We start from the raw sequence: 23,250 nt of genomic DNA on the forward strand, positions 1-23,250 counted from the left end.
CTAAACATAATGGCCCAGAAATTCGGGTCGGTGGCTTCCCGCGGGTGCAAGCCCCCGACCTGCACTTACCTTGCGCGCCGGAAGTTGAGCTGTAGGGCCCCGTGGAATTCCGCCTGGTCCAGCTGCCGGCGCACAGTGCTTGCGTATCCCAGGGGCGCAGTTAGTTCAATGCGTCCCCTAGGATCACGTGGGCCATGGGCAGCCAATTGGAGCAGGGAATGCTCCATTCATAAGTCTACAGGAAGTGCTGTCAAGACTTATAAATACTACGGCCCCAAAATAGCACTAAACCTTCAAATAAATTTTAAAAATCACATTTTTAAAATAAACTATAAATTACATGAAATAACTATTTTAAACAATAATTAAAATTTTTGAAAAAAATAATTTTATATTCTAACGGGGCTAAAAATAAACTTACCTTGCTTTAAAGTATTTAAAAATAATAAACCTGTGGAAAAAATGTTTTAATTTTAATTAATTCACCACTTACCTTACGCCTGCTTTTTATATTTCTAAATTCTGCAGGCTTACCCTCACGGAAAAACCTGTAAAAAAAAAACGTAAGTTTGATGCGCACGCGCAGCCTCCCCCGCGCATGCGTTCGACCTCTGAACCCCTTCGTTCACAGGAACGGAAGTGCCGGTTTCCCGCGCATGCGCAGTGCATGCAGGAAACCGGCACTTCCATCAGGCCTACGGGTGAGTACCCCGTGCGTACTCACCCGTGGAGACCCGAAGTTCTGGGCCTCATAATAATGCCATTAACACTAAGGGCTGAACTTTTCAAATCTCCAGTTCAATTTAGAATTATAGAATGATATAGCACAGAAGGTCTTTCAGCCCATCATGCCTGTGCCGGCTCTTTGAAAGAGCTATCCAATTAGTCCCACTCCTTTCCCCATAGCCCTGTAAATGTTTTCCCTTCAAGTATTTATCCAATTCTCTTTTGAAAGTTACTATTGAATCTGCTTCCACCACCCTTTCAGGCAGTGCATTCCAGATCACAACTCGCTGAGTAAAGAAATGTCTCCTCATGTCGCCTCTGGTTCTTTTGCCAATCATCTTTAAGCTGTGTCCTCTGATTACCGACCCTCCTGCCACTGGAAACAGTTTCTCCTTATTTACTCTATCAAAACCATTCATGCTTTTGAATACCTCTATTAAATCTCCCCTTAACCTTCTCTGCTCTAAGGAGAACAACCCCAGCTCCTCCAGATAACTGAAGTCCCTCATCCCTGGTAGCTTTCTAGTAAACCTCTTCTGCAACCTCTCCAAGGCCTCGACATCCTTGCTAATATGTAGTGCCCAGAATTGGCCACAATACTTCAGCTGTGGCATAACCATTGTTTTATAAAGATTTAGCATAACTTCCTTCCTTTTGTACTCTATTCCTCTATTAATAAATCCAAGGATCCCATATGCTTTTTTTCTTAAAAACAGCCTTCTCAACTTGTCCTGCTACCTTCAAAGATTTGTGTACGTACACCCCCAGGTCTTTCTGTTGCTGTACCCCCTTTAAAATTGTATCATTTAGTCCATATTGCTTCTCATTTACCAGACTTTTGTTATTTTTAGCATCTATTAAATGATTCATATAACCATACAAGTGCATGATGCCTCTATTAATAAATGGTTGAATAACAGTACAAACATTGTACAGGCATGTCATTCATTCTAACTAGCAATAGGAGCCACACAACCAGTGAATATTGCAAAAGCAAAATACTGCAGAAGCTGGAAATCTGAAATAAAAACAGAAAATGCTGGAAATACTCAGCAGGTCAGGCAGCATCTGTGGAGAGAGAAACAGTTAACATTTCAGGTCGATGACCTTTCATCAGAACTGGAAAAGGTTGGACATGTAGTAGTTTTTAAGGAACTTATTCCAGTGACTACTCCAGTTTGGTGACCATGAAAATGCATTGAAAAATAAAAACCACCTTCACGACACAGAGGAGAGTTGGTAGAATTTCCTTAAACATTTTTAGGAGAATAAAGCCAAAATCGCATTTGATAACCAGAAGAAACTGCTGTAACAAAAATGGTACGAGGAAATGATCGCAAGTCCACAAATAGTTTAAAATGTTTCACATGGCATCTCCCCAGATGGCACATCTGAGACTTGGAATGCACCAAGTGGTTCAAAGGAAGCGTGAATCTTCAACCTTTCATTCTGAGACAGTGTGTGGAACCACAGCAGCTTACATCACAGAAGGAGGCCATTAAACTTTGGACAAAGGTGTGAAATGGGCCATATCGAATTGACCACCCATTATACAACCCACCCAATTTTCTCTCCCACTGATTTAATTACAAAGGAAAATAAAATTGACATGGCGTTTAACGGGCAGCTAATTGGATAGCGCCCATTTCACACCATTGCCCAAAGTTACTCGTTGCTAGAGAAATCCGAAATGAACCCCACTGCTTCTGCTCTCTCCCCACTGCTTCAAATATTTATCCAACTTTATTTTAAAAGATGGAATGGCTTCTGCTTCAATCACACCCTGTGGCAAAACATTCCAACAACCCACTGCAGAAAGAAATTTCCCTAACCCTTCTTCTCATTCTTTCAATGACAATTTTAAATTGGTTACCCTTCATCATCAATTCCCCTCCCATAGCTTGAAGGAATAGCCTTTCTCTAATCAATCTACCAAAGTGCTTCATATATCAAAAATATTAAAATCTCCTCTTGGGCTTCTCTGCTCCTGTGGGAAATAGATCATCAACCTCTCCTCATAACTAGTTTCCCATCCATGGTGTCATCCTGGTGAATCCACACTGCACTCTGTACAGCTTGATCTTTCTTTCTAGAACAGAGCAGCCAAAACTGCACAGTAGTCCTGTGGCCTAACCAATGCTTTGTACAGATTTATTATTTCTTTACTCTTGCATTCTATGCCCCTGTTTATAAAACTCAGTCATACACTACAACACCATGCTGCTTCTCTTTTGTAATTCAAACGGAGGATTAGGGTTACAAGCCATGTTCAATTAAACCTTCCTTTTGAACCGCGTCATGTACATAAGAACATAAGAAATAGGAGCAGGAGTAGGCCATTTGGCCTCTCGAGCCTGCTCCGCCATTCAATAAGATCATAGCTGATCTTCTACCTCATCTCCACTTCCCTGCTCTATCCCCATACCCCTTGATTGCCTTAATATCCAAAAATCTATCGATCTTGGTCTTGAATATACAGGTAGACTATCCTTTATCCGAAAACCTCGGGACCAGCCGAGTTTCGGATAAAGGAGAATTTCGGATTTCGGAAGGTGGGTCGGCGGGGGTCCGCCGGTGGGGGGGGGTCGGCGGGGGGTCGTGCGCACGACTTATGCTGACGCTCAGCGTAAGTCAGTCGGGGTCGGCGGGGGTCGGGGCCGGCGGGGTCGGCGGTTGTCGGGGCCGGCGGGGTCGGCGGTTGTCGGGGCCGGCGGGGTCCGCGGGGGGGGATCGGCGGCTGTCGGGGCCGGCGGGGTCCGCGGGGGGGGGTCGGCGGTTGTCGGGGCTGGCGGGATCGGCGGTTGTCGGGGCCGGCGGGGTCCGCGGGGGGGTCGGCGGTTGTCGGGGCTGGCGGGGTCGGCCGGCGGGGTCCGCGGTTGTCGGGGCCGGCGGGGTGGTCGGCGGGGGGTCGTGCGCACGACTTACCCTTTATCCGAACTTCCGAAACCGGAACCCTCTAAAAACCGAAGGTTTTTTCGTTCGTACGCACGACTTACGCTGAACGAAAAAACCTTCGGTTTTTAGAGGGTTTCGGTTTTCGGAAGTCCGGATAAAGGGTAGTCTACCTGTACTCAACGACTGAGCCTCCACAGCCCTCTGGGGTAGAGAATTCCAAAGATTCACCACCCTCTAAGTGAAGAAATTTCTCATCAGTCCTAAATGGCCGACCCCTTATTCTGAGACTGTGACCCCTGGTTCTAGACTCCCCAGCCAGGGGAAACATCCTCCCTGCATCTACCCTGTCAAGCCCTGTAATAATTTTGTATGTTTCAATGAGATCACCTCTCATTCTTCTAAACTCGAGAGAATATAGGCCTAGTCTACTCAATATAGGCCTAGTCTACTCAATCTGTCCTCATAGGACAATCCCCCCATTCCAGGAATCAGTCTAGTGAACCTTCGTTGCACTCCCCCTATGGCAAGTATATCCTTCCTTCGGTAAGGAGACCAAAACTGTACACAGTACTCCAGGTGTGGTCTCACCAAGGCCCTATATAATTGCAGCAAGACTTCTTTACTCTTATACTCAAATCCTCTTGAAATAAAGGCCAACATACCATTTGCTTTCCTAATTGCTTGCTGTACCTGCATGTTAACTTTCAGTGATTCATGTACAAGGACACCCAGGTCCCTCTGAACACCAACATTTCCCAATCTCTCACCATTTAAAAAATACTCTGCTTTTCTATTTTTCCTACCAAAGTGGATAACTTCACATTTCTCCACATTATATTCCATCTGCCATGTTCTTGCCCACTCACTTAGCTTGTCTATATCCCTTTGAAACCTCTTTGCATCTTCCTCACAATTTACATTCCCACCCAGCTTTGTACCAGCAGCAAACTTGGATATATTACATTTGGTCCCCTCATCCAAATCATTGATATAGATTGTGAATAGCTGAAGCCCACTGATCCTTGCAGTACCCCACTAGTTACAGCCTGCCAACCCGAAAATTACCCGTTTATTCCTACTCTGTTTTCTGTCTGTTAATCAATCCATGCTAGTATATTACCCCCAATCCCATGAGCCCTAATTTTGTTTAATAACCTCTTGTGTGGCACCTTATCGAATGCCTTCTGAAAATCCAAATACACCACATCCACTGGTTCCCCCTTATCTATTCTGCTAGTTACAACCTCAAACAACTCTAACAGATTTGTTAAACAGGATTTCCCTTTCATAAATCAGTGTTGACTCTGCCCAATCCTATTATTATTTTCTAAGTGCCCTGTTACTACGTCCTTAATAATAGATTCTAGCATTTTCCCGACTACTGATGTCAGGCTAACTGATCTGTAGTTCCCCATTTTCTCTCTCCCTCCTTTCTTAAATAGTGGGGTTCTATTTGCTACCTTCCAATCCGCAGGAACTGCTCTAGAATCTATGTAATTTTGGAAAATGACAACCAATGCATCCACTATCTCAATAGCCACCTCTTTCAAAACCCTAGGATGTGGGCCATCAGGTCCAGGGGATTTATCGACTTTCAATCCCATTAATTACTCCAATACTGTTTTTTTACTAATACTAATTTCTTTCAGTTCCTCATTCTCACTAGACCCTTGGTTCTCCACTATTTCCGGGAGGTGTTTTGCGTCTTCTTCCGTGAAGACAGACACAAAATATTTGTTTAATTTCTCTGCCATTTCCTTATTCCCCATTATAATTTCTCCTGTCTCAGCCTGTAAGGGACCCACATTTACTTTCGCTAATCTTTTCCTTTTTACATACCTATAGAAGCTTTTACAGTCTGTTTTTATGTCTCTCGCTACTTTACTCATTCTATTTTCCCTTTCTTTATCAATTTCTTGGTCCTCCTTTGCTGAATTCTAAAATCCTCCCAATCCTCAGGCTTACTACTCTTTTTGGCAACATGAAAAGCCTCTTCCTTTGATCTAATACTATCTTTAACTTCTCATTAGCCACAGTTGGACCACTTTTTCTGTGGGGTTTTTTTGTGCCTTAAAAGGAACGTATATTTGTTGTAAATTATGTATTAATTCTTTAAATGCTAGCCATTGCTTCTCTACCGTCATACCTTTTAATGTAGTTTCCCAATCTACCTTAGCCAACTCACCCCTCATACCTATGCAGTTTGCTTTGTTTAGATTTAAGACCCTAGTTTCAGATTTAACTAAATCACTTTCAAACTCAATATAAAATTCTATCATATTATGGTCACTCTTCCCTAAAGGCCTCTTTACTACAAGGTTATTAATTAACCTTTTCTCGTTGCACAATACTAGATCTAAAACAGCCTGTTCCCTAGTTGGTTCCTCAACATACTGATCTAGAAAACTATCTTGCATACATTCCATTAATTTGTCCTCCACACTATTGCTGCAAATTTGGTTTGCCCAGTCTATATGTAGATTAAAGTCCTCAATGTATTTCCTCCTGTATTACCCTTGTTACATGCGCCTCTAACTTCCTGATTTATACTCTGCCCTACATTATAACTACTATTTGGGGGCCTATAAACAACTCCCACCAACATCTTCTGCCCCTTGCTGTTTCTTAGCTCCACCCAAACGAATTCTACTTCTTGATTTTTGGCACTAAGATCCTTTCTCTCTACTGTCTTATAACATTTCTTCCAAAGAATGTTACAAATATATCGAGCTTCAAAATAAGGTACAAATTTATTAGATGTGACCAAATACAAAAGTACTGAAGTACTGTGAGAAATAGAGCATAATGAATCTTGTTTTCCAATGGAGAAAGATACTTTGGGATTGCTGCTACATAGAAATTGAAGTCATTTGTCTTGCACTAAAATAGGTTTCTACTCACTCCGTATGTGACTTTGAAATAAACGTTAATGTTGGTAATTTGTTCTTGTTAACAAATTTCTGACAGGCCACCCCACTCAAATATTTATTGCTAAAAAGGATTTTCTACTGTACATTGATAAAAAGGTGCACACTGCATACTTGTAGGAATCCACTGGGATCATTGTCTTTTAATACTTCCAGGCAGTACTCCATGAGGCCGGTCGTCTGGCGAAGTTTCAATGTGCAGTGGCTTATCTGATCCCGAACGACCTGGAAAGCAGAGGTACAATATTTATAATCTAGCTCAATGCATCCAAAGTACACACAATTGTTTGGGAAAAGAAAACTTGCACATCATAGTATTTTTCCTTGTTGTCCTAATGTGGGTCTTGTCTACACAGATCCACTTCTGAGTATTTACTAGAAGAGGGAAAGAACAAAAGCATGCATGAAACCATGTGAGCTGCATAACACTACTGGTATAAAGATCTCACTTACAAGCACTTAGTATTCACTCAGGACTATGGGAGAAATACTGTGAATGTGTTGAAGAGACTGCCCCTGGAGAACCAAGACTGCAATGAATAACCCCTTTTACCTAACATTGGCATAGCTTCTATGGCACTGCTCACGGTGAGACAGAGGATATGATGCTTCTTATGGAAAGAGTCCTGCTTTTATGTCTTCTCCCCCTTCTCACTCACACACATATAGGGATGCACGGAACCAGGGGTACAGTAATGTAGTGGTTATGTTACTGGACTGAAATAATAATCCAGAGACAAAGTTCAAATCCCACCATTGCAGCTTGATAATTTGAATTCAGTTTTAAAAAATGTGGACTAAAAAGATGGCACCAGTAAAAGTGGCCATGAAGCTGTTGGATTGTTGTAAAAACTCAGAAATTTACAGCACAGGAGGCCACTCGGCCCATCTTGTCCGCGCCAGCCGACAAAGAACTAACCACCCTAATCCCACTTTCCAGCACTTGGTCCGTAGCCTTGTAGGTTACGGCACTTCAAGTGCATATCCATGTACTTTTTAAATGTGATGAGGGTTTTTGCCTCTACCACCCTTTCAGGCAGTGAGTTCCAGACCCCCACCACCCTCTGGGTGAAAAGATTTCTCCTCAACTCCCCTCTCAACCTCCTACCAATTACTTTAAATCTATGCCCCCTGGTTATTGACCCTTCTGCTAAGGGAAATGGGTCCTTCCTATCCACTATCTAGGCCCCTCAATTTTATGCACCTCAATTAGGTCTCCCCTCAGCCTCCTCTGTTCCAAAGAAAACAACCCCAGCCTATCCAATCTTTCCTCGTAGCTAAAATTACCCAGCCCAGGCAACATCCTTGTAAATCTCCTCTGCACCCACTCTAGTGCAATCATACCCTTCCTGTAATGTGGTGACCAGAACTGCACGCAGTATTCTAGCTGCGGCCTAACTAGTGTTTTATACAGTTCAAGCATAACCTCCCTGCTCTTATATTCTATGCCTCAGCTAATAAGGGCAAGTATCCTGTATGCTTTCTTAACCACCTTATCTACCTGTCCTGTTACCTTCAGGGATCTGTGGACATGCACTCCAAGGTCCCTCTAATCTTCTGCACTTCTCAGTGTGCTACCATTTATAGTGTATTCCCTTGCCTTGTTAGCCCTCCCCAAATGCATTACCTCACACTTCTCCAGATTGAATTCCATTTGCCACTGTTCTGCCCACTTGATTAGTCCATTGATATCTTCCTGCAGTCTGCAGCCACCTTCTTCATTATCAACCACACGGCCAATTTTTGTATCATCTGCAAACGTCTTAATCATACTTCCTACATTCAAGTCCAAATCATTTATACCACAAAAAGCAGAGGACCCAGTACTGAGCCCTGCCGAACCTCACTGAAAACACCCTTCGACCATTACTCTTTGTTTCCTGCCCCTGAGCCAATTTTGGATCCAACTTGCCACTTTACCTTGGATCCCATGGGCTTTTACTTTCGTGACCAGTCTGCCATGCGGGACCTTATCAAAAGCCTTGATCAAAATCCATATAGACTACATCAAATACAGTACTCTCATCGACCCTCCTTGTTGCCTCCTCAAAAAATTCAATCAAGTTAGTCAGACACAGCCTTCCCTTGACAAATCCATGCTGAACTCAACTGATTCACCAATGTCCTTTAGAGAACTTCCAGTTGAATTGCTTGCTGATTTGAAGGTGTGTAGTGAAGCATAGAAGACTGCGTATTACATAGTATTTACACCACAGAAACATTCCATTCGGCCCAACAGGTCTATGCCGGTGTTTATGCTCCATATGAGCCTCCTCCCACCTTTCTACATCTAACCCCATCAACATATCCCTCTATTCCTTTCTCCCTCCCTCATGTGTTTATCTAGCTTTCCCTTGAATGTATCAATACTATTCACCTCAACTACGCCTTGTGGTAGCGAGTTCCACATTCTCACCGCTCTCTGGGTAAAGGAGTTTCTCCTGAATTCCCTATTGCATTTATTAGTGACTATCTTGTATTTATTTGGTTAATTTAACTTAACCAGAGAAGCTTTTCTACATCTGTTGAGAGCAGGTTGTTTAGTTCTCTTCTACCCTGTATCAAGACCATTGCTTTTTGATCCTTGCTTCTTAAATAGTTACTGGTTCTTCATTAACAATTATTCTGTCCCATGTTCAGTACATAATTGGAATGTCACATGATTAGTTCTATATATCCTATAATCTTGGATTAAAAAGGTTTCTAAATATATTTGTGTATTTCATCTGCAAAACACAACCTGTAAAACCCACTTCTTGGAGTCTTCATTTTATAACTACTAAAATAAAATGTTTTAATGCCCAACATTGGAGGGTGCAGAAGAGATTTACTAGAGTGATACCAGGGATGCGGGATTTCAGTTATGTGGAGAGACTAGAGAAGCTGGGATTGTTCTCCTTAGGGCAGAGGAGATTTAATAGAGTTTTTTAAAATAATGAAGGGTTGTGATAAGAGTAAATAAGGAGAAACTGGTGGGAGAGTCAATAACCAAACGACACAGATTTAAGATAACTGGCAAAAGAATCAGAGGGGAGATGAGGAGAATTTGTTTTACACAGCGAGTTGTTGTGATCTGGAATGCGCTGCCTGAAAGGGTGGTGGAAGCAGATTCAATAGTAGCTTTCAAAAGAGAAGTGGATAAATACTTGAAAAGGGAAATTTTGCAGGGCTATGGGAATAATTGGATAGCTCTTTCAAAGAACCGGCACAGACCCAATGGGTTGAATGGCCTCCTTCAGTGCTGTATGCATCTATGATTTTATAACAAGAGTCGTCAATGTCACAATCACCATTTTATCCAGAGCTCACCTTTAATTTAAACTCGCGTTCCTTGGTAACTCTGGTAAGCAACTTTGCTTTTTGACGATTTAATGCGTCAACAAGTGCATCACATTGTGCCACAAGGCAAGCTTCAAACTCCACACCATTCTCCTGCATAAGAACAATCAGAACTAGTGAGGGTTAGAAATATCACGAGTCAAACAAATACAGCCTGTTTTCTAATGCTGATTGTATTGGAAAATTATTAGTAAGTACAATTTAAAATATCTTATTTTGCAAACAGCTCCATTAACAAATTACAAACAAAATTTCTTCACTAAGATTTTACTATGAATATAGTTTTAGAATTTTTCTTAACTCCACTGTTTGAATTGTGTATCATTTAGACAAAAAAATACATTTAAAATAGGCCTAGCAAAATATTTCCAACAGCAGAATACCATTCAACATTCAATGCTGCAGATCAGGGACAGATGCAGGTACAAGCTCTCCACACAAGCTCTACTCTGCTTAGAGCCCAATCTGAGCTGTATTGAATATAGAAGTGCTCAGCAAAGGGAGGGAAATTACAAGGGCTCCTTGTACCTCCAGCTGGCCAGCTAAAAGGTCATTGGCAGTGGCCTTTGAGTAGGCAATGTGCCAGGCCTCTCAGCTGAGGTGGTGTTAGGCTAGGCAGATGAAAAAGATAAAATTACAGGAAAAATTAGGCAAATTTACTGCAAAAATACATAGATGGAAATGTGATTTTCTACAGTTCTAGGATCACGTGTCTAATATGGTAAGAAAAATAAAAGTAAAAGGAGTGCTACTGAAAGCATTTGGTGAAGAAATTAAAGACTAAAGATAAATGAAGGTACACAGTAAAAGAATTTTCAATACTTAAATGAAAACTGATGTGTGTTACTATCCAGATTAATTTCACCACTGGTTCATGGTTACTGTATCTTACCTTTGTCTACAAATCTTTGTTGTTTTACTTTCATAAAACATTTAAACTTTTTCTTTTCCTCACTCCCTTTGCTGACTCGTCATAGTACTCCTTTCTCCAACTATAGCACTCCCGCTACCAACTCACTTTTTGACTTCACTGCAGCTCCTTGAATCAAATCAACACTGTCCAATGCCAGCTTCTTTGTCTACACCCAGCGTACCTAGATCTGGTACTTACCTAGGTCAATTTGCATTAGTGGACCCATATACAAATACTGCCTATATTTGAAATTACATACTAATGATAACAGATAGGAACTTCAATCAGTGATGTGAGCAGTTCATTCATTATCCATCAGAGTTATCCAACCTGTTAATTTGCAGCCACATCTTGTCTGAAAGGGAGCAGCAGTTTTCAAGACAGTGGGAAGGGGGCAAACAGAACCCACTGAATGAAAACACAAGTGTTTTGGCCATTTTCTTTCTACAAAACTCTCTGGTTTCACAAAGCAGCCACGCATGCAATGCCACTAATCTTATAACCGACTTACCTGAATTAGTTGTACCATGTTTTTCAAATGTACCAAAAACTCTTTAGCCTCCTTTGCTTTATCAGACACACCATTTAATGCTTGAGACAGCTGGGCCTACAGTTGAGAAAAATAAAAGGTTTGCTTTAAGTCAATGGATTCCCATTTACACCTTTCTCAGTCACAAGGGTTCACTTTTTAATCTCACCTTCAAGTTATAGATGTAAGCATCAGGTTGGCTCAGCTGGTAAAGCTTTCCTCTTGGAATCAGAAGCCTATCGCTTCAATCCCGCCGGCCCCCCCCCCCCCAACTTCCTCCCTCCCCCATCTCCACCCACCACCCCTCCTCAGGTTGATAAGGCTGTAAAAAAAAAACTAACCGAATTCTAGGTTTTATCTCAAGAGGTATAGAATATAAAAGCCAAGTGGTAATGATGTGCCTATATCAAACCTTAATCAGAGCTCAGTTAGAGTACTGTGTGCAGTATTGGGCTCCACACTATAGGAAGAATATTGAGACTTTAGAGAGTGTACAATGCAGATTCACTGCCTGGTACAAAGAAATACAAAAAAAAATGTTTTTGTTAGAACAACTTAAATTACAGGGCAATATAATAGACCTTTTTAAAATTATGGCAGGATGCAATAAGGTAGATAGAAACAGACTGTTTCCGGCAGTTGAAACACATTGAAACGTATAACATTCTGACAGTACTAGACAGACTGGATGCAGGGAAGATGTTTCCCCTGGCTGGGGGGGGGGGGGGGGTGGGGGGGGGGGGGGGGTCGAGAACGAGGGGTCACAGTCTCGAGATACGGGGTAGGACACTTAGGACTGAGATGAGGAGAAATTTGTTCACTGAGGGTGGTAAACCTGTGGAATTCTCTACCACAGAAGGCTGTGGAGGCCAAGTCACTGAATATATTTAAGAAGGAGATAGATAGATTTCTAGACACAAAAGGCATCAAGGGGTATGGGGAGAGAGCGGGAATATGGTATGGAGATAGAGGATCAGCCATGATCATATTGAATGGCGGAGCAAGCTCGAAGGGCCGAATGGCCGACTCCTGCTCCTATTTTTCTATGTTTCTATTGAGGGGTCTAAAATGAGGGGCCAGAGATACAAGATTAAATGTAAGAGATTTAAAACCAGGAGAAACTTCTTCACAGAGTTGTGAGGCTGTGGAATTCACTCCCAGGGTTAGTGGCTGAGGCAGAAACTGTCAACATTCAAGATTAGATTGGATTGGTGGATGAAGGGAAAGAGGTTGAACAGAAATCGGAACAGGATGTAAAACTGTGATTAGGACTATTTGTTCGTGTGGAGGGTAAATGCCAACATGGACTGGTTGGGCCGAATGGCCCGTTTCTGTTTGTAACTTCTATGTATTTGTGTGTGCTCTGTGCAAAATGCTTGCTGCATTTATCTAGAGAATAGGGACTGCATTTCAAAAATAATTCAACAGATGTGAAGTGCATTATGGTATCCTGAGGATATGATAAGGCACTATATAAGTGCTAATTCTTTTTTCTCTCATAATTTATTTAAGTACGGTATAACAGATCCCCTACTTTAAGATGCTAATTGAGAATGAGACAATTAATCCTTTATATTAAGGTACCCAGTATAGCAAAGGTCTGTTAAAAGCCAGATTTCTGAATTGCTTAGCTTCTAAGTAGTGCAAGGCTCTGTTACTTTGTATTAAATCAAAGGATCAGTCCAACACCAAACTATCTCAGCCACTTTGCCTTCCGAGCTGAAGTTTGTGCATGGAAACAGAAACGTAGGTGGCCGGTGAAAATAACTTGGAAAAAGTGATTATATCCTTGTAATTAAAAGCCTCTCAACTAGTGGGTCCACTGAGTCAAATCTTTTGAAAAATGATGTGTGACTTGGAGAATAATTTACAAGGGATGCTGTTCCCATTACATTGCTGCTCTTCTCTTTCTTGGTGGTGGAGGTCAAGGGGCTGACAGGTACTGTTAAAGTAAGTTCGGAGAGTTGCTGCAGGGCATCTGGAAGATAGTACGTACTGTGGCCATGTTGGCATCTGGAACTCGGTTAATTCAGCTTCTGAAAGGTGTTCATGTTTAGTTCATTCAATATGGGGGACTAAAAGGTGGCTGGCATCATTAGAGAGAGATACAGATTTCACTCAGCAATAGCCAGTGTTCAAGATTGAAGTAAAGCCTTGGGATGTTTATAGTATTGCCATACTGTAAACATCCCATCATGTACCAGTGCAATCTTCGCAAGGGGCTGTTGAAGCACAAGCTGGTTGAAGGACGGTACATTGAATGTAAATTACCGAATGTTGATGTACAAGAAATGCAAACGTGTGTGCATCAGCCGAAGGACAGTGCTTTTGACCGGAGACCTATGTTCCCTGTAATTTTTTTTGGCCCTGCACGGCCTCTTTAAATTACCGCACACACGCGGTTTTTACATTGAAATGCTGTCAAGCCAGCTGCGCGGGTTCCCTGGAGTAGTGCGCAGCCACATGGCCACAGACATTACAGGGAACACTGCTGGAGACTACCAAATAAGGCAAGGCTACTTCCAGTTTGATAAAGAGAATAGTGTACAAGAAAGGAGCTTTTGTGTTAATTTAAAGAGACACCTTTCTTCAGTACACGCCTACACTCTGAACTGCTGGCGAAACTCCACTTGTAAACCGAGTTATACTCTGAAGAAGTTATACTCCGCTTTTAGGTTTTTTTTTAATGTTAAAGTAGGAAAAATAAAGTGATTATAACCATAAGACTGAATTCTTTACTACTCAGCGGAACAACAGAAGACTGTTTAAATACAACAGGCCACAATGCACCAGTGGAGGACAGGGTGGATACTGACTACAATGGCGGAGTGCCACTTGAACAAATTGCTTGGTCCCGGATGGTGTTGAACTTCTCAAATGTTGTTGTATCTGCACCCATCCAGGTGAGTGATGAGTATTCCATCTTTAAAAGAGTATGGAGAAAGGGCAGGAAATTGTGAATAAATCAATTGCTCTTTCAGAGAAATGGAGCAGCCGCAATAAGCCTCCTTTCTGTGCTGGAGAAGTCTATACTTCTCAAGCAAATACTACAAATCTATTGGGGGCAGTATAGGAAAAATATATTTTTGATGTAAATAATTGAGAATAAGAGGTTTTAGGGGGCTGTTACAAATTTTGATTCTGCACTACATATTCTCAGGTTCAGCATCACTGGTCACTCCTGTAAGTGGACCCAGTGTCCCTTACTATCTGGAGAGAACCTTTATTGTCCAATATCTAGTAAAATGACAATGTGGTCCAGGGACTGTAATAACAACACCCCCCATTTCGTGTAGTGGACGCTGTGATCTTGCACGTGCCGCCATGTGTTTTCTATTTTTGCAGAAGATGACTGAAAAACACTTGTTTGACATGGCCAATTATAAACCAACAAACTGGTTTACTGAGTAAATGAATGAACAGAAAGCAATTTTCTAGTGAAATGCATCTGTTTCTCATTACTCCTTACAACATTGGAAATAATAAAATGCCACTCTACCTCTATTAATGAACAAACTGGCACTAACATTAGAAAGCGAGGCGTCCTCTGTCTCACTATGACTATGCCAGACACAAGTGCAAGTTTCTTTATTCTAGAGAGACCAAAAGAAAGAAAGGCAGACTACTGACCCCTCAGCTCTCTGTGCATTAGTGGTAGCATTCCCACCTAAGTCAGGTGGTGAAGGGTTCAAGCCCCACTCCAGACAGCCCTGGCGAGTGAAGACTAGAATATGGTCTCTAAATACTGGATTGACATCCAGCTGTGTAGTCGCGTCTGGACAAGTGACCATAGGCTCAGTAGTAATATTCCCACCTCCGAGTTAGGTGGTGAAGGGTTTGAGCCCCACTCCAGACAACTCTGTGTCAAGAGCTGCCAATCAAAGTTACCACCTTGAATATACAAATCCCAACCTTAGTGTGGGAGTTATGACAACTACACTGTCTGTTCAGCTAAGCCTCCTGATGGTCACAAATAATGAAACCCATTCTATTACTAGAGGTGTGAACCGCTTTGGAATGTGCTGGACAACTGTCTCAAAACTAACATGTGTAACAGTTTTAATAGCCAACTTATTTCCTCTCAGGACAGTATATCAAAACTCCTAATCACCTTTGGTTCAGCATCTGCAGGCTTTTTACTATCAAGTCAGAAAATTATGCTGGAACTGTTGTGAACCAAATCTAATTTCATAGCAATAGAATATAAATTAAACCAAGATCCCTTCCAGGCCAAAAAGGGTAAAAATCTCTTAAATATTACAAGAACAAAGATACTTGCATCAGTGGAGCTAGACCAAACATATTCTGCTTCTGAGTTGATGATTCAAGGAGCATAATATTCTTCAAGGGATTTTACTACAGTCATCACCTCTTCAACTAACCTATCTATGTCCCCGAAAGTCACTTATAGAGTTAATGACATTCCTTATTTTTATATTGTGCTTCAGTTTATTCTTCCCTCTCGCCCCAAAACCTTTCCTGTATGGATGGGAACATATTCAAAATGAATGGGCGCAAGACAAGTGAACTACAGATGAGTCCGCCTGATATATCAACTGATTTGAGCTGTGGGTAGCATGATTGGCTCAGGGACAGTCAAGCCCTAGTGCAGGGCAAGTCAATGATTTGCTGAACAGACATCATGACCGCTATCAAGTAGGTGAACAAAGAGGGTGGACTCACTCTTGTTCACTCTATGCAGAGGTCCTTCAGTTTACCTAATGATACCTAAACTACAGAACTGAGCCTTTGGATTAGTGGCAGCATTTCCACCTCCGAGTCAGAAGGTGAAGGGGTTGAACCCCACTCCAGACGAGACAGCGCGAGCTCTGAATACTAGATTGACAGCCAGGGCGGATACTTGCATTGACAGGTGCTGGTCTTCCCCTCATCATAAAGGATAGGCGGGGCTCTTTAGTCTTGGTTGCAGCTCACTTAGGAGAAGGTACTTTGAAGATAAAAACTGTGAAGAAGGCAACGAGAATCTCTTCTCTAGTAAGTGGCTCATGAATCTCATGAGAGTTGGTTCCTGTCTTGGGCGCAATACAACAGACGAACCTGAACTATATCTTGACACTCTTGGCACAACATCTGCCTAGGTCAACTGACAGTTTAATTTCACAAGTGGAAGATGGTTTTGTTAAATCCTCCAGACCCAAGGTTACTGTTGATTGACCTGTTTGGAACTTGTACAGCTACATTGTTTCTAATCAAGAACTGGAGGCGAGTCAGCATTGATTCAGGTCTGGAAAGAAATGCTTCTGAATTCATTTGCCACGATCCCAGAATGCTACAGATAAAGCAATGTCGATTTTGATAAACCCAGTTCACTTGCAAACTGTGGTTCTTGAGGCATCAGTGTGTGCCCCACGGTTAAGTTCAACTGTCAAGCTAGATACTACATCCAAAGCCAGCCAGCTTCTGCCCAAAACACTGTCTATTAAGAAAAAGACTTGCATTTATATAGCACCTTTCATGACCACCTGACGTCCCAAAGCACATTACAGTCAATGAGGTACTTTTAAAGTGTAGTCACTGTTGTAATGTAGGAAATGCAGCAGCCAATTTGCACACAGCAAGCTCCCACAAACAACAATGTGATAATGACCAGATAATCTGTTCTAGTGATGTTGATAGATAAATATTGGCCAGGAGAGAGAATGATTAATGGACAGACTACCAACCAAGGGATTTAATTGCATGAATTGCTTGATTATCCACATTCTAACCATCTTGTGTGTGTAAAGATTTTTCTCTAACCTCCCGTGTAAATCTTTTGTGCTCCCGTGTTAGTCTGGCCAGCCAGTGGGAATGATCCACCACTATTCACCCTTCCTTGTGTTGAAGCCCTCGCGTTAGGGTCACCCCTCTGCCCTCCAGTGAAGAGAAGCCCTTACCTTGTGTTGTTTCCACATGGCTCCCAGCGCCTTCACTTCGTGCGTGGCGTGCTTGCCTTCCTGCAGGCACTGGTAGCACACGGGCACCTTGCAGTGTGCGCAGTACATGCTGTGGTTCTCAAGTTCGTGCTCGGTGCAGGTGGAGATCTTGCGGGGCGGCGGCTTGTTGGAGGCGCGGCCCTGGCCGGGTGGTAGAAGCCGATGCTTGGCCAGGGGCCCGCGGGCCGGGTGGCAGCGCCGCTGGCACGGCTGGCAGTAGAAGACGTCGCACTGCTCGCACAGCACGGCCGCCTCCAGCGGGCTGCGCTCGCACAGCTGGCAGCTGGCGGCCACCGCGCCCGCGCCGCCCTGCTGGTAGCGGCCGACGATAGCCTCCAGCAGGCGGTTGCGGGCGAAGCCGCGGAGGCCGCGCTCCTCCAGCAGCGCGCTGCGGTGACACTGCGGGCAGGTCAGGCAGGCGTGGCGGAGCGGGGCCGGAGGCGCCGGGGCCGGGGGGAAGACCCGCACTCCGTTGGGCGACCTCTGGCTGGGGGTGGCCGGCGCGAAGCTGGTGTACGAGCCGTAGCCGCTGTCCGCCTCGCTGTACACGCTCATCTTGTCCAGCTCCAGGTAGTCGTAGTCCGAGGCGGCCGAGGCCCGGTCCCGGGGCGGCTCGGCCTCGGGGGTCTGCACCAGGATAGTGCGAGCGCACGGCAGACACACGTTGTGCGAGCACGGCAAGATGATGGGGTCTCGGTAGAAAGAGCCGCACACCGGGCACTTGAGCTCCTCTTCCATGTCAGCCATGCGGCGGGGAGCAAGGGGAGGCCGGGTGCGGGAAGCGGGAGTGACGCGCGGCTCCGAGCCGCCCAACAGCACCAGGCAAGGGGACAGCGCCGCCGCACACTGCGCATGAGCACACTCCTCCTCCCGAACCACACACACACCACCCCCCCCCCCCCCCGGCTGCGCATGGGCACACCGCCCCCCGGCCTGCGCATGAGCACACTCCCACCACCCCCCGCCCCGCACTGCGCATGGGCACAATCCGACACCAACAACCCCTCCGCCTCCCGCCCAGTTGCGCATGTCTTCTTTCCTCGGCAGTCCCTTGATGACTTGCTGCCACATTAAAAATGAGTTCTCAGTTGACTGATGAGTCCAATGTGGGACCTACAGTCTCTGTCACAGGTGGGGTAGATGGTGATTGAAGGGGCAGGTGGGGTGCTTGGGTTGACGTGCGCTCCTTCCGCTATTTGCCCTTGGCTTCCGCTTGCTCCTGGCGAAGAGACTCGAGGTGTTCGGCGCCTTCCCGGATGCTTCTTCTCCACTTTGTGCGGTCTTGGGCCAGGGATTCCCAGGTGTCGGTGGGGATGTTGCACTTTTTCATGGAGGCCTTGAGGGTGACCTTGAAGTGTTTCCTCTGCCCACCTGGGGCACTCCTGCTGTGTCAGAGTTCCAAGTAGAGCGCTTTTTTTGGGAGTCTCGTATCGGGCATGCGGAAGATGTGACCCGTCCATCGGAGCTGATCGAGCATGGTCAAAGCTTCAATGCTGGGGATGTTGGATGAGCGAGAACACTGACGTTGGTGCGCCTATCCTGCCAATGGATTTGCAGGATCTTGCGGAGGCAGTGTTGGTGCCTCTCCAGTGCTTTGAGGTTCCTGCTGTACATGGTCCATGTCTCTGAAGCATACAGGAGGGCAGGTATCACTACTGCTCTGTAGACCATGAGCTTGGTGCTGGGTTTGAGGTCCTGGTCTTCAAACACTCTCTTCCTCAGGCGACTGAAGGCTGCACTGGCACATTGAAGGCGGTGTTGGACTTCATTATCGACGTCTGCCCTTGTTGACAGCTCCCGAGGTATGGAAAGTGGTCCACGTTGTCCAAGGCCTCGTTGTGGATTTTGATAATCAGGGAGCAGTACCGTGTGGCGGGGGCAGGTTGGTAGAGGACCTTTGCCTTACGGATGTTTAGTGTAAGGCCCATGCTCTCGTAAGCTTCGGAGAAGGTGTTGACGATGGTTTGGAGTTCGGCCTCAGAGTGTGCGCAGACGCAAGCGTCATCTGCATACTGTAATTCGATGACGGGACGACCTTGGATCTGGACTGGAGGTGACGGAGGTTGAACAGTTCCCCGTTTGTTCTGTAGATTAGCTCCATTCCAGCAGGGAGCTTACTGAGGATGAGATGGAGCATTGCAGCCAGGAAGATCGAGAAGAGCGTTGGTGCGATGGCACAGCCTTGCTTGACCCCGGTCCATACGTGAATTGGGTCTGTGGTGGATCCATTGTTCAGGATCACGGCTTGCATGTCGTTGTGAAGCAGGCGGAGGATGGTGACAAACTTTTGGGGACAGCCGAATTTGAGGAGGACACTCCATAATCCCTCATGGTTGACGGTGTCGAAGGCCTTTGTGAGGTCAAAGAAGGCCATGTACAGCAGTTGGTGTTGATCCCTGCAATTCTCTTGTAGTTGACGCGCGGTGAAGATCATGTCCATTGTGTCCCTTAGTGGGTGGAATCCGCATTGTGACTCTGGGAGGAGCTCTTCAGCCAGTGGGAGAAGGCAATTGAGGAGGATTCTTGCGATGACTTTCCCTATGGCAGACAGCAGGGAGAATCCTCTGAAATTACCACAATCGGGCTTGTCACCTTTCTTGAAGATGGTCACAATTACGGCATCTCTGAGATTCCCTGGCATGCTCTCCTCCTTCAAAATAAGAGAAATGAGTTCATGTATTTGCGCCAATAGTGCTTCTCCGCCATGTTTTAGCGCCTCGACATCTGCACCTTGTTGTCCTTCAGTTGTGGGATGGCCTTTTCAACCTCATGCCGGGCTGGGTTTGTGCTGAGGTGGTGGCAGGTAGCATGCTGCGGGGTGGAGTTGAGGACACTCGCGTTGAAGACAGAGTCTCGGTTAAGGAGATCTTCGAAGTGCTCCTTCCAGCAGGCATGGACTGCCTCTCTGTCCTTGATGGGTACCTCTCCATTCTTGGCCCACAGTGGGGTAGGACCTTGGGTGCTTGGGCCGTTGGTGGTCTTGACTGCGCTAAAGAATCCACGCACGTCGTGGTTGTTGGCTAGCTGCTGGATCTCATGTGCTTTCTCCACCCACCATCTGTTCTTTAGGTCGCCAGTTTTTTGTTGGACCTCGGCCTTCAGACGTCTGTAGTGCTGCTTTCTTGCTCTCGAGTTCTGCTGCTGTTTCCAGATCAGGAATGTCTTGCGCTTGCGGCTTATTAGCTCCTGGATTGTTAACCCCTCGCTTCTGTGAGGAGGATCTACCCCTAACTTGGGGGATCAGGGTTCACTGCTTTAGGAGACTCAACACGCCGGTCAGTCTATCACTTTCTCAGTAATACACAAAATCAGAAACTGTAAAATAAGTAAAGTTTTATTAAGGTACCTGGACTTCACTCTGAGAAACCCAATTGTGTTTGCACACAAGTATGCCTCCCAAAGAGTGAGCCCCTAGACTCACGGGGCTACAATATTTATACATTTTCATAAATTGCAAGTCATGAGAAAACAGAAAACTAGGCAATCACGCGCTCCACAAGTCACTTTTTTTTTTACATTTAAACTCTTCACCCATGTCAAGCAGTCCATCATTGGTAAGGCAGTATGGGATTAATCTAGCTTAACATTCCCTCCTTTTATCATTACATGATAACCTCGACCTTTTCTCTACATACTGCACAGGGTGTCAACTATTCCATATATATGTTACATATTTGAAGATTATTCTGCCCCGCCTGGGGTCTCCTCTACATTGCTTCGGATCTTCTCTTTCGGTGTGCTCAATTAATTCTGCCCCGCCTGGGGTATCCTCTGTTTCTTCTATCTTTCCTGATGTTACCCCGCCTGGGGTCTCCTCTGTCGCTGTTGAGGTTATGTCCATTATGACAAGAGCGGTGATGACAACTTGCAGTGTGAAGCGTGAATCCATTTTGTCTTTCCTTCGACCTTCACTGCGGTATGCGTGGTTAACAGTACTTGATAGGGGTCTCTTCCACCTGGGTTCTAATCCTTTTCGGTAGAAGTTCTTTACGAAGACATAATCACCCGGTTTGAGTCGATGACAGGCATCCGCTGGTGTTGGTTTAGTCACGGCTGTTACCTGTTGATGAGACAACTTTAAAGCAGAGGTTAGTGACATACAATAAGACATCATCTGATTGTCCATTACATGAATATCTATTTGTCTGTCATCTTGGATGGGAGCCGAGAACGGGGTTCTTAAAGGTTTTCCGAAGATAATTTCTGCTGGTGATAATCCTGTCTTTCATTGGTAATACTTCTGGCCATTTTAATTTGGTTTCTACACAGAGTTTGGCCAATTTTAGCTTTAGGGCTCCATTAGCCCTTTCCACCAGTCCTGCTGATTGTGGATGGAGCGGGCAATGTAAATGTTGTCTAATATTGAGAACATCGCAAAGTTCAGCATTAATTTCTGCAACAAAGTGTGGTCCGTTGTCAGAACTTAATTGTATTGGCACTCCGAACCTTGGCACGATATCCTTCAGTATTATTTTGCACACAGTCTTTGCGGTATTGTTCCTTGTTGAGAAGGCTTCTATCCACTTACTAAATACATCAATGATAACTAGTACATATTTATATCCGTAAGCTGATTCTAATTGTACAAAATCTAACTAGTATTTGAAAGGGACCGTCTGGGATAGGAGCTGTTGCTGTTATGGTTGGTATGGCTTTTCCTGGGTTGTGTTGCTGACATATCAGACAGTGATCAATTGTCTGCTGTGCCACTTTTCCCCAATTTGGGTTGTACCAAGAATTTTCCAATTTGGAGCAACTATCCTTCCCTTCGGGTTGGCATATAGTTGTGTCAAAGGATCCTTTTTACAATTTTCTTTTATCCACTCTTGTTTTTCATTTTCAGGAGCGTCCTCCTGGTGCTTTTGTACATCTTCCAACGATGGGGCACAAGAGGGATACTTACTTCCCTCCCTCTTGTTCCAACTGGGGCATTTGTTTTTGGTCCATATACATAGCGGCATATTTTGCAGCTTCATCTGCCAATCTATTCCCCTCGGCAACCTGTGTATGTAACCGTGTGTGTGCCTGGCATTTTACTATGGCTAATTCCCTGGGTAGTAATACTGCCTGCGTCAATCTTTCTACCTGTACTTGGTTCGATATGGGAGTTCCAGATGTGGTCAGAAAACCCCTCTTCCATATTGTTCCGAAATCATGCGTTACTCCGAAGGCATATCTCACGTCCGTATAAATATTTACTTTCATCCCTTCTGATAATTTGTATGCTCTTGCTAATGCGTGTAATTCTGCTTTCTGTGCTGACCAATGATTTGGAAGTTTACCTGATTCTACCACATTTGGTGATTCTATAATTGCATATCCTATCTGTCCTTCACCTGTATCTGATCTAGAGGCTGATGGTCTGGGGTATTCAAAGGATAATTTGTTCAGTAATGATTGTAAGGCGTGACTGCTATAAATCTCCACCTTTGAGTGTAAGGTAATATTTTCTGCTGAGGTCACTGCATGGTAGGCTGAGGCTATGTCCTGTAGACATCTAAGGAGGGCTCTCTCTCCTGGGTCTAGGTTAGTGGAGAAGTACGCCACCGGTCTCTGCCTGTCTCCATGTACCTGAGTTAGGACTGAATGAGAACATCCATCGGTAGTAGTCACATACAACCTAAATGGTCTACCATACATTGGTCTTCCTAAGGGCGGGGCCTCTCTTAAGGTTTGTTTTAAAGAATTGAACGCATTTCTTTGTGCTTCTGATAGAACGAACGGTTCTCTAACCTGTGATCCTGTTAGTATAGTTAGGGGCCTCGTATGTTTAGTGATTTCTGGTATCCTTTGCCTGCAGAAATTTATTAACCCTAAAAATGCTCGTATTCCTCTTTTAGTGGTAGGTTCCGGATATTGGGATACTGTTTGTCTCGGTTAAGGAGATCTTCGAAGTGCTCCTTCCAGCAGGCACTGACTGCCTCTCTGTCCTTGATGGGTACCTCTCCATTCTTGGCCCACAGTGGGGTAGGACCTTGGGTGCTT

General features: G+C 44.5%; 1 protein-coding gene across 2 annotated transcripts in view; it reads right to left on the reverse strand.

Annotated features, from left to right (window-relative positions):
- Positions 1–18,132, reverse strand: part of trim67 (tripartite motif containing 67) — a 75,326-nt gene extending 57,194 nt beyond the window's left edge. For both annotated transcript variants that reach the window (XM_085996753.1, XM_085996752.1), the window contains exons 1-4: positions 17,227–18,132; positions 11,312–11,407; positions 9,858–9,980; positions 6,663–6,773 (exon numbers count right to left, since the gene is read on the reverse strand). In XM_085996753.1, coding sequence (XP_085852879.1) covers positions 6,663–6,773; positions 9,858–9,980; positions 11,312–11,407; positions 17,227–18,012 — 1,116 coding nt within the window. In that variant the 5' untranslated portion in view covers positions 18,013–18,132. The remainder of the gene's footprint in view (positions 1–6,662; positions 6,774–9,857; positions 9,981–11,311; positions 11,408–17,226) is intronic.
- Positions 18,133–23,250: the final 5,118 nt, after the last annotated feature.

Source organism: Somniosus microcephalus, chromosome 9 (assembly GCF_052327205.1).
Source record: "Somniosus microcephalus isolate GS21.2 chromosome 9, FLI_Smic_1.0, whole genome shotgun sequence".
Classification (NCBI taxonomy): Eukaryota; Metazoa; Chordata; class Chondrichthyes; order Squaliformes; family Somniosidae; genus Somniosus; species Somniosus microcephalus.